This window comes from Gadus macrocephalus, chromosome 20 (genome assembly GCF_031168955.1).
Source record: "Gadus macrocephalus chromosome 20, ASM3116895v1".
Lineage (NCBI taxonomy): Eukaryota > Metazoa > Chordata > Actinopteri > Gadiformes > Gadidae > Gadus > Gadus macrocephalus.
The window spans coordinates 13,928,685-13,941,079 of record NC_082401.1 but is presented as its reverse complement, the minus strand read 5'-3'; the positions used below and the strand labels follow the sequence as shown (position 1 = coordinate 13,941,079).

Genomic DNA, 12,395 nt, shown 5'->3' with positions numbered 1-12,395 from the left:
TCTACTCCACCACCTCCTCCTCATTCTACTCCTCCTCCTCCTCCACCTCATTCTACTCCTCCACCTCCTCCTCATTCTACTCCTCCTCCTCCTCCTCCACCTCCTCCCCATTCTACACCTCAACCTCTTCCTGCTCCATCTCCTCCTTCTCTTTTCCCTCTTCCTCCACATCCTCCCCCTCCTCCTCCTGCACCTTCGCCTCCTTCTCCTCGTTCCACTCCTCCGCCTTCTCCTTGTCCTCGCCCTCTATCCCCACCTGCTCCCCCTCTTCATCCTGTTCCCCCTCCTGGTCCTCCTTCTTCTCCTCCGCCTCCTCCACCACTTCCTCCTCCTCCTCCTCCTCCGCCACCTCCTCCTCCGCCCCTTCCTCCTCCGCCACCTCCTCCTCCGCCCCTTCCTCCTGCTCCTCCACCTCCTCTGCCTCTTCCTCCTTCTCTTCCTCCGCCACCTCCTCCTCCGCCCCTTCCTCCTCCACCACCTCCTCCTCCGCCACCTCCTCCTCCGCCCCTTCCTCCTGCTCCTCCACCTCCTCCTCCGCCCCTTCCTCCTGCTCCTCCACCTCCTCTGGCTCTTCCTCCTCTTCCTCCTCCTCCTCCGTTCTCCCTCACAGTGATCAGTCCCATGACGTTGTCTTCGACCAGAGATCAATGGCTGACATGCATTAGTGCCTGTGTAGATGTTCCCCGTCTGATTTAGAGCCCTCCCCAGCCCCACCCCCCCCCCAAAAAACCATGCTCCCCATCCCCACGCACCGACCGGTGTGTGTAGCTGGGGGAGGTGTTGCCCCCCCCCCCCCCACACACACACACACACACACACACACACACACACACACACACACACACACACACACACACACACACACACACACACACACAGACACACTGCAGTGGCAGCAAGTATGTTCCCGCTGATCAATACTTTGCCTCGCCGTCAGCAGCAGGCGCGGACGGAGGGAATGCTGATCCCAGCGATGGAGGGGGGAAGCGTGGGTGGGTGTGGGTGGTGGTGCTTGGAGGGGGGGGGGGGGGGGGGGGGGCTGGCTGGTCATGTGATGCGTGCCCCTTACCCGACTCCTGTCGTACTCCTTCCTGGAGGCGGCGAAGAGCTGGGCGTTGGAGATGGCGATCCCACAGAAGGGAAGGTACATCTGGAGCACCTGTTGGGACATCAGCGGTGAGCTGCCTTCTACTGAAAGGTGACTTGTTATACCGCCAGTGTGTTGTGAGTGTGATTAGCCGTTACAAACGTTTTGAAATCTGCCTCTTCTGACATCACAAGTGGGCGTGTCCACCTAGATGTATGACGGACAGATGAGCAACTTTTGTTACAGTCCACTGGGTAGGCTGGTAGACTGATCTATCGAGCACACATCTAGGTGGATGTCAGAAGAGACGGATTTTCAAATCACACTAACATCTGGTGGTATAATATGTCCCCTTTAAAGGTGGTTGGTTGATGTTATAATAAGGCCCTTTATGAATGAGAGACGTAAAGACGTAAAACGCTTTGAATATTCATAGGTCTGCAAGCGAACACGGACGCAAACAGAAACTAGACGGGACTGTAGGGGAAATTGATTGGAAATTTTAGATTGCACCTATTTTTAAACAAGGAAAAAATAGCCTTCCATTAGAAACATGAATTGCCAGGACAACTTCATCAATTCAGTTGACACTTTACCGTTCCACGGCGTGGTTTGACCACGAGCGCCTCCGGGCGAACAATTGATCCGTGTGCTATTTCCCGTTTGGTTATACCGCTTCTTTTGTCCAATAATACAAAAATAACTCCCGGGCGCTGCCTCATTGAATATTGATGATTATGATGTCGTATTGTTCATGAGCACCGCCGATCTATAACCTACAGCGACTCGGGGCCTCTGTGTGCTCCACGGTGCGTCGCTGAAGAGGTGTCATTCAGACGGCTGTGGGGTGACAGAGGGGCTGGGGTCCCCGCGGCCCCGGGCCCCTGCCTCTGAGGGCCAATCTGAGGGGCCTCTAGACTCCACGACGAGGAACCAAGACAATTTAGGTTGTTTGCTTCCACACTCCGCCCCTTCGGTGATGCTACAGCTATCTTTAGCATCGGGCCGATTGTGTCAACAATGCAAACCCCGGCCTTCGACACTGGCTAATGTTTACCAGCCCGCCCGGTGGGACCGGAGGGTCCAGGAGAAAGGAAAGCTCTCCACAATACATGAGTGAGGGGGGGCTCGGCTGCAGCCGCAGATACTGAGCGGTCTCATTCGCATTGGGCCGAGAGATAAGGTATCAGAGACGCAGCGCAACCCATGGAACCGCGCTCCCTGGACATGCAGAGCGTGGCATAGATGGACGAGTGTGTGTATTTGAGGCCTATATATATTAAACACACACACACACATGGAACTCACACGCACACACTGTGAATAATGGCATATACAATTGGAAGTGTGTATCAGGGTCTATACATATTCAGCGCACAAACAGCCATGCACACGCACACTAACACACAAGCACGGTTCAAGCAGAGACACACACATGTGCACACACGCACGCACACACTATAAATAATGGCATATAGAATTGGTGTGTATCACGGCCTGTATATATTTAGCACACACACAGACGCACGCACACACGCACGCACGCACACACGCACGCACGCGCACACACACACACACACACACACACACACACACACACACACACACACACACACACACACACAGAAACACACACGTATATAATACACCATATTTCATTTGGCTCCCATAGACATATATATATAGAGCCATATTTCATTACTGTATGAATGAACGAATGAATTATTAATGATCACTGTTCAACTGAAATGTAAAGTAATTGAGAAACTCAAATCAAAACAGAGCAACACGGCCCCGCCTCCGCGTCATATTAAATTCCATAAACCACCTCTTACATAATGCATCACTTGACACAACGCCATCCCGCAACTAACGAGTCAAGTAAACAAGCCCCAGTCACTCCGTCACACCCCCAGCACACAAACTCTCCGCGACACTCTCTCCGTTACAAATACACTCTCCGCCGAATGCACGTGGACTGTCTCTCGTGGAATAAAAAATATATATAAAACTGAAAGCTCACACACACACGCACACAGACACACAGACGCGCACACACACACACACACACACACACACACACACACACACACACACACACACACACACACACACACACACACACACACACACACACACACACACACACACACACACACACACACACACACACACACACACACACACACACACACACACACACACACACACACACACACACACACACACACACAAAGCCCTTCCCAGTTCCTCTTCTCTGGAATTCTCTCATAACGCTGCGGTGCGGAGCCGCCGTTGCGGCCGTCGATAGCCCCGCCAGGAGCCGCTTCATTAGGCGGACGGACGTTGGGGACTCGGCTATGGATCCGCCCGTGGAACGAGCGGTCGGAGAGACATCGCTGCTCGCTCTAATTACGTCCTGTCAGCCGGGGCCATTATACCGGGGCCGCAGTACAAACAAGCCCGGAGACCTGTGCACTGAGCGGTAAAGAGCGGTTTTAATAACACGACTCACTAGCAGAGGCTAGTGAGAGGCGAGCTGTCCTCTAACGTCTAACCCCAACACGACTCCCTGTGTGTGTAGTGGGGCAGTGGAAACCTGCTGCTTAATGCCGACACACTGCAACCGGTGGTGTGTTGTTGTGTTTGTGTTGTTGATCATGCTGCATCTGCCTATGCAGACGCAATAGAAGTGACTGCAAGTGAGGCTGCATATGGGGAGAGTCAATTGAATGCAGCAGCAATACAGAATACAGATACCCTTTCTTCTGAATATTATAGGATTATATATTATAGGATATTGCGTAGAAGTGTTCTGCTTGCACTTTCTCACCCCCAATATTAATTTAGCAATGATTGCGTTTATAGTGGTGCCATCGAATATGTGTAAATATTCTCCCTTTTATTACTGTATCAATAAAAGAGTAATTACAGGTTGTGAACGGATGCCTACCTGCATGCATGAAATGCATCGGAATGAATTAAAAACCACAATAGCACGGCCAAGAAAGATTCAGTGAGGCAAAAAGTCCGGCTCTGTTGCTGTGTTGGGTATACGCTGTTGTTACTAGAGTTCACGAATGCTGAATCAAACGAGGCGATGCTGTGATCGAGGGGTTGCGATTAAACATGAATAATTAGCACCGTGAGGGACCGCAGGAGGGCTGAGGGGAACATCTTGCGTCAGGGCGACGTTCTGCCCCGGTTCGTCACACCACTGCTCTCTGCATACAACTCTGTCTACACGCCTCGTCCGCTCTCAAACACTGGCAGCTTAATCCCTCAAGATAAATAAACTATTTTTTGGAGAAGGCGTAGGTTTCTGTTTTAGAAGGCCTTTTTAACAGAAGCCTTTGAAGCGAGGAACAGCTTCGGGGCTTGCAGTGCTATGAACACAGCTTCATGGAGGTAATGGTTTTAAAAGAGTCCTGTTTCAGATCAAAATTTGAAATCGGTAAACATAAATAAAGACAAAATAGGTAGTGAAATGCTACTGAAATTTAAGTCTATTAAAAGTGTCCTGTGTTTCAAAAACAACATTTGAATTAGGTAAAAAAAACCACACATATATAGATAAGAAATATGTAAAATAGGACCAAAGATAGTGAAATGCAAGTCTATTAGTGTTTAATATAACAGAAAAAAACAGTTGATCCCCTCCTTATTAGAGTTCGCGTACATTCCACCACCCATAGCTGACTCGGTAACAAACAGCGCGGTCAATTAACAGCACCTCCGTGACACCGCGCTGCCCAGTAATAACGGATCGCTCATCCCAGCTAATTTGTTCTGCTGAAAAAGAGTGCGCAACCAATTAGTCCTGATGAATGATCCTCTATCAACATTTTAAACAACACTGTCACTCTGTGCCTTACGCAACACCTGCTGAGGGTCTTACGGGTGAAGGCCTGGTCTGGAGACTAATAAGCCAGAGACCGTGTGTGCCATTTAAAACGTTCAGTTAAAGGTGCGTTAGGTATTATTCAAGAGTTGTAATGCGAGTAAGTAAAAGAGTGGAGGGAGAAAGATTTTGAAAGTAGGCCTAAGCGACTAAAGAAACGCTCACTGTTTCACCGCCATTGAGAAGTGTTGCGTTCAGCCAACTGTGATTGCCAGGCCAAATGTCATCCCCGAACCAATCAGGGAAGAGATGCCCTGATAGGTAGAAACTAACCGGGAGCTGTCTAAAGTCTGAATTGGCTCACAGAGAGAAGAGAGCCAACTCGAAACAGATGGAGCATTTCACTAAATAATAGCTGATGAGGGACTCCTAGCAAATACACTGAAAAAATTTATGCGAAAAGATAGGTAGGATAGGTTCTATTTTTACAATAGAAATAGTGCAAGAAAATGAACAACATGTTAATTTTGTGCAATGAGGTCTTCATCTTTGACCTTTTCAGTTGTTTCCTGATACAGTAAGATCATTGGGTACTCATACTGTCACTCTGACATTGCAGTTGATTATTATGTTATTTCAAGACACAAATAATAATTCGGTCTTTACAAATTTGGGGTAAATCCAAGAGTCTTCCTTTATACGGCCATGCCTGAGAACCAATAGCTAGGCTACCCTTGAGTAGCCTGGCATCACCAGACGAATTGCAAACTGAAATTAGTCTGGAGCCTCTCTGATCATTTAAGCTTTCAAAGGGGCGTCACCAATGGGCGCAGACCAAATCGCATCGATGCAATTGGAAAGGCCCACAGCCAATCACAGCGAGGAAACGGGTGCCGTAGCACTGAGAAACGAAATCCACATTTCATCTCAACAATAGAGCTGTAGTTCACAAAGCGGCCTCACATAAAACCTAAAATTATCAAACTTCTTCACGAACATTTTTAGTTTTCTTTGCATGAAAAATTATCCTTTAAATCCACAAACAACATATGTGTAATCCAGGGCATATAAAGACCGGGACCAGAAAATAATTATTTTCTCTCCATTGACACTCATTCATATTTTTCGATCTCATAGGTCCCATGAGCCCTACCGGAAGGGGCGTGACTTCGCCACTCTATAGCAGCCTTAAAGTGCAGTCATTTGCTCTTCTTTTAGTTAAAATATAGCTGATAGATAACAGACCGGCAGCCATCTTTTTTGTAACTGAAAATCCTTTGCACCGTAATCGTATTTTCCCCGCCTCATATCGGATAAAAGGTTGTGATTGGTCGGTCGACGTCGTACCGGACAGAAATCTTTTTATTTGGTGGGGGAGGGGGGGCCAGACCTTATTCTGCTGAGAAAATGAAACATGAGCTTGCGAGATTCGTCTGGTTCCCAGGCTCATCCTCGTAGGTCATTAAAACAGAACAGAATCACTGGAATCCTCTTTAATGGCAATAAAGAAACAACAACTAAGGAGAAGAGGAGGCCATTTCCCCCGGCCCCTCATAAAGATCACTGGGGGCCCGAACCGAATAAGACCGCTTATTACTCAGATCTCCGTGCACTTGGCTCTGGGGCCAAGAGAGCATCAACTGAAAATCGCTTTGACGTAAATGTCACCAATGGGAAGCACTAGGATCTGTTGTTCAGGCGGGAAAAACCCAGCTGTCTGATTGGGCCGACCATGGGTTGGGGGTTGGGGGGTCTTTACATAACTCGACTCAGGCAGCTGTGCTGTGTTGCTCTCCCATGACATGGCAACACGGTTCATACTACCAACACCCTGAAGCAAGGCAGGGTGGGACAGACTCGCTCATTCCGATTGGTTTAATTGAGCTGTCACTCAGAGGGGGGCGGGTGTGGATTGCATCTTGTTTTTGGAAGAATAACGACAAAATGAGGACTATAGATGTAGACATTTATACACAGTAAGGAATGGAAATATATGGTGCAAAACGACACAGCTGCTACCTGGGACAAGCCAAACACGGCAGTGATGTTAAGTATGAAATAAAATAAATATCTCAGCTCAGTTGGTCAATAGAGAATCATGAAGAGAAGCAATCATAATTATAAGATTAAAAACGTATATGCACGCATTATGTATTGCGTTTGTTCGAATCCTTTTCTGTCTGACATAGAACTCTCATTATGCACTATTAGCATTACACATTTTATTTTTAAGGATTGTTCTTATCGGCAACATCAGGTGTTTAACAACAATCGCACCGAGGAACTTTGACATCACATCCATTGAAAGGCTTCTTTAAAAAGACAATAATACGAACCCTATGCAACACAAAAACAGAGAGATTATGACGACGAGAGAATGATCTTGAGGGAGCGTACGAGGGTCACCAGAACCAAGTTAAATAAATTAAATTGCCTTCGATGGAAGATAATGAGACGATGCAATTACACACGTGCTTTAGGATCATGTGATCTCCCCCAAGGAGTTCCGCCCGGCAGGATATAGGCTACTGAAGCCCCACCGCACAACGCAATTAAGGCCGTGTGGCATTTAAAAACAATAAAGTGTTTCCCCATCCCACGAGATTTAAGTATATGAAAACCCCCGTACGTTTTCATACCGCGGAATCGTTATCTCCCGCTAATGCCTTCTTATTGCGGTGTTAATTTACGGTGGGAGAGACGAAAGGCTGCGTGGCTTTATAGTGTTTGTGTTTATTGTTGTCATTTCAGAGCCGTCTGAGTCCCCTGCTTGCTCGCTCGCCGCGTTCTGCTCATGGTGTTCTCCCTGACATGTTCTACCGCAGCCATCGCTGCATTAGCATGATGCTGATGCAACGTGAAGCCTTCTGAAAATGTTTAATGGAGGAAAAAATAAGGATGTTCCCCATTTATGAAGAACAGAAGGTAACCCTTGTGAACACGTGTCATGTGTTCAGAGCAACAGACTTGGACGAGAAAAATAGAACATAAAGAACATATATGAATGTATATTTGCCAAATAATGGATTCAATGAAGCCATTTAATTTTTGCTCATTATTCAAATTGCATCTTCTTTCTATTTGGATTTGATTTAAGTACACTGGTTTCTAAGTTATGCACATACAATTTAATCCAGACTTTATATTGTAAACCAAGGCTGTAAACCAAGTCAACTCAAGTCCTCAGTATTTGTACAGCCCTTAATCACTGTCCCAGTCTCAAAGGGCTTCACAGGCCACGGGTTATGACACTCCCATAACCCTGGCCCTCACCAGAGCAAGTAGAATAATCTCCCCCATAACCACGCTGGGAACCTGAGAAGGAACCCAGAGTGGGGGTCCCTCCTTCCAGGCACGAGAGGACATACAAACAGCAGTCAATGGAAGGCCAAAGCAAGGCCACTCTGGGAAACGACACACCGGACTGTGTTGTAAACAACACATAAACACAGCCGCAGGCGTTTCACACCAATCCCCGTCTCTTGCAGGTGCGGGTGTCAGGGGGGTCTCCCAAGTTATAAGTAAGGCCAGATCTCCTTAAATAAACCACTTCTCCTCCACCTCCATGATATTAGTTTTTCTTCAATTAAAGCTAAAGCAATTGGTAATGTGTACATTGTATATGGATATTATTTCACTGTGTGACAGATCATATAATCGCCTATGCTGAGATGAACTCAACATTTCCCAGTGCTGATTGAGAACAGGAGGTTTTCCTTGATCTTAAATGTACTTGCAGCAGAGTTGCTGTCTGATGCTGCTTATAAGTAGGACCCACGGTGGATACACGCCGCAGGTATCATCCACAAACGTCCTACCTTCCTACCTCCTCACATCCTTTCCTCCACGACCATGTGAACTTTAATGTTTGTTTCCGCATCCATGCCCATACATGTTCATTGTGAGAGCGGGAGCTGTTCATTTACTCATTTTTTATGAGAAGATTTTTTTTTGGCTTTTTTTTATGCTTTATGATAGAGTGAGATAGGAAGGAAGATCTGGGAGAGAGAAGGGAGGACATGCAGCAGAAGAACCATCGGCGGGATCCAAACCCGGGTCGCTGCGATCGGGACTGAGCCTTCATCGTACGCGCTCTATACCCAGTGAGCCAGCAGGGCTCCCCAATAGTATGCATTATAGTTCAGGAGATTTGACAGTCGGGGGTTTGACAGTCGGGGGTTTGACAGTCGGGGGTTTGACAGTCGGGGGTTTGACAGTCGGGGTTTGACAGTCGGCGGTTTGACAGTTGGGGGGGGTTTGACAGTCGGGGGTTTGACAGTCGGGGGTTTGACAGTCTGGGGTGTGACAGTCGGCGGATTGACAGTTGGGGGTTTGACAGTCGGGGATTTGATAGTCCGGGGTTTGACAGTCGAGGGTTTGATAGTCCGGCCCCGGGGTTTGACAGTCGAGAGTTTGACAGTCGACAGTTTGACAGTTGGGGGTTTGACAGTCAGCGGTTTGAACGTCTGGGGTTTGACAGTCGAGGGTTTGACAGTCCGGGGTTTACCCTCTCGTCTTCCTCTGTGAAGAGGGCGCCGCCCGGGCTCTTGTTGATGGCCTGGGCCACGCCGATGACCTCGCCGTCGCTGTTGTGGATGGGCATGCACAGCAGCGACTGCGTCTTGTAGCCCGTCATCTTGTCGATCTCGTCGCTGAATCGGCGGTCCTGTCGTCGGTGGGAGAGGACACACACGGCGCAGACACACATTGTCACAGCCCACCCTGGTCGTATAGCCTACACCTGGCTCACCTACTCATGGATGGAGCCTACACATGTCATGTTGCTTGACACAATGCATGGAACTTGCACATGTTATGGAGGCTACACATGTTATGGAGACTTTACATGTCGTGTAATTTACACAATGCATGTCATGAAGCCTAGACATGTTATGTAGCCTACACAATGAATGGAGGCTTCACATGTTACGGAGCCTATACATGACTTGTAGCCTACACATGTCATGGAGACTATACATGGCTTGTAGCTATACACAATCCATGGAGTCAACACGTCATGGACCCTACACATGTTATATTGCCTACTCATTGCATGGAGCCTCTGTTATGTAGCCTACACATGTTATGTAGCCTATAGATTAGATAAGACTTTATTAATGGATAACACTTCACAGCATGTATTGAACACATGTTATGTAGCCTAAACATTCAAAATGCAACGAGGTAAAGGTGATTTAATGTTTAAGAAATCACACAATATTCAAATGTACCACAGCTGCTGTCAAAACTGACAGCTAGTGGTTTCAATCGGCCTTCTTTAGGTCCTACTTAGTCAACAACAACAGCTACACAACACTTAAACAGGCTTGAAGGTGTCCAAATTATCTATTCATGTCTTGTCAGTTAAACAGTCAGCAACAGTAGAAGCAGCTGGAAATGGGGGTTCATAGTGGCACCTGCAATAGGCCTACCAAAGACATATAAAAGAGCTTGCTCGTTATATTCTCCAGATGTATTTTCTGTTCTGGTGTAGTGTAGTGCACTTCCTTTTTAATTCGATTTTCCTGGCATTTGATATTTGCACTGGCTACAGGTGGCCCAAATGCGATGGATGCACTGTTGCATCGAGACAATTCAACAGTTTAAACAATGAAATTATGCTTTGACCCCCCCACACTCACCACCACCGCCTATACATCTCTAATTCAAGAGAGAAAGAGAGAGAGAGAGAGAGAGAGAGAGAGAGAGAGAGAGAGAGAGAGAGAGAGAGAGAGAGAGAGAGAGAGAGAGAGAGAGAGAGAGAGAGAGAGAGAGAGAGAGAGAGAGAGAGAGAGACACAGACAGACAGACAGACAGACAGACAGACAGACAGACAGACAGACAGACAGACAGACAGACAGACAGACAGACAGACAGACAGACATACCTGATAAGCATCAGGGATGTTTACGGTCTCCCCGTGCTCAGCCACATATCCAATGATGCCTTTCCCCCAGGGAACCTGCACTTCGTCGGAATTCCTCAAAGAAGGTAAGATTGTAATCCCAGCGTGCACGTCAAAGAATTTTGACACGAGCGTCTTCTTGTTGGCCGAGCCCTCAACCAGGAACAGGGAGCAGCGGTCCGCGTCCACCATGATGCACACGAACACCAGGATCTTGTAGCTCAGACTGGTTATATCCAAATCGTTCGAGATGTCCTTCACCAGCTCCAGGAAGAACTCCCGCTCGTTGTGCTCCTTGAGGTAGTACTTAAAGTCCACCGCGGTGGAGGGGTACTGGGGGATGTTGACGCGGGACTCCAGCAGGGCGCTGAGGATGTGTGCGGTGGTCGGGGGCAGGGAGCTGGCTTTCCGGAGAAGCGCTCGTCTCCTCATGCTCGTCAGCGGTTCCTGAGCCCGGGTATTAACGTGCTCGTCGTAAGTTCTGTTGCAGTTCATGGCCTTGGACCGGGCGAATGTCGTGCGGAGCTCCTTCTGCGACGCACGCCTCTGGGCGCCGTCGCCCCGGCTCGCCCAGCTCTCTTTACGCGCGTACGGTTTCTCCGGTTCCGCGGCGACCTGAGCGGAGGACGCGGTTGGTTTGCTCGCCGGGTGAGTCTTGAGCCATTTCTCCACCATGCTTTGCTTCCCCTTTCGGTTTAAATAGTCCTCGAATAACTCCGGGTGCGTGTCCAGAAAAGTTTCCACGTCCGAGAAGACCATGTTGGACATTGCCATGTCTGTACTTCAGCTGGATGTCACGTCAGTATCATCAAATCCATGTAAGTTACAGTTAGATAATTATCACGTACCATCTCTCATCGGGGATCAAAGTAGAGAATCAGTTGACACCACAACTTCCTCAGAGGCATACCTCCCGCGGAGGACCCGCGGATACGATCCCAACCTCCGTGATTGGGAGCGGTGCTGCTGGAGACTCTCCGAAGCGCCCGCATATTCCCTCTGACATCTCCTCACTTTGGGCCGTGAATCATTAAAACACAAGGAAACATATCCAGCAGATCCATAGTATAGAACCAGATACGATCCCCCTGTAGCCTGGACGGTCACTCTTTCCTCGACTCAGCCACGCTGGACTGGAGCATCTCCGTCGAGCAGAGCTTCTGTGCGCAAATGACGGTGTTGGCGAACGGCGCGCTGCAGGCAGTGTTGCCAGATTGGGCCAAATTTCCAGCCCAATCTGGCAACACTGGCTGGAGGATGCTGACGTGCACGTCATCGCACAGAAGGAGCATCTTCTCAGAGCATCGACCGGTGGGAGACAATAACTAAACACAGGAAAATAGAATCGATGCCGTTGGCTTCTTTCTTGAGTTATCAGCCTTTTGGTGTGTGTATATATCCTACTTTTAAACGGCGCGTCAAAGTATATGCAGCATCAGGGGTCGTCACTGTACAAAGAAAGATAAGACCGAGCAAAGTATTTTTGTTCTTGCTTTATGTTACTTGTACTAAATACATATTTCATGTATACAGTTGAATGGCTTGTAGATATATCACCATTA

The 12,395-nt window shown here is 48.1% G+C and overlaps 1 protein-coding gene across 1 annotated transcript in view; it reads right to left on the bottom strand.

Annotated features, from left to right (window-relative positions):
* The window catches only part of pde11a (phosphodiesterase 11a), a 21,403-nt gene extending 9,358 nt beyond the window's left edge, over window positions 1-12,045 (bottom strand). The window contains exons 1-3 of the mRNA XM_060040497.1: window positions 10,816-12,045; window positions 9,436-9,594; window positions 1,070-1,159 (exon numbers count right to left, since the gene is read on the bottom strand). Of these exons, the coding sequence (XP_059896480.1) occupies window positions 1,070-1,159; window positions 9,436-9,594; window positions 10,816-11,607 (1,041 nt within the window). The 5' untranslated portion in view covers window positions 11,608-12,045. The remainder of the gene's footprint in view (window positions 1-1,069; window positions 1,160-9,435; window positions 9,595-10,815) is intronic.
* Window positions 12,046-12,395: the final 350 nt, after the last annotated feature.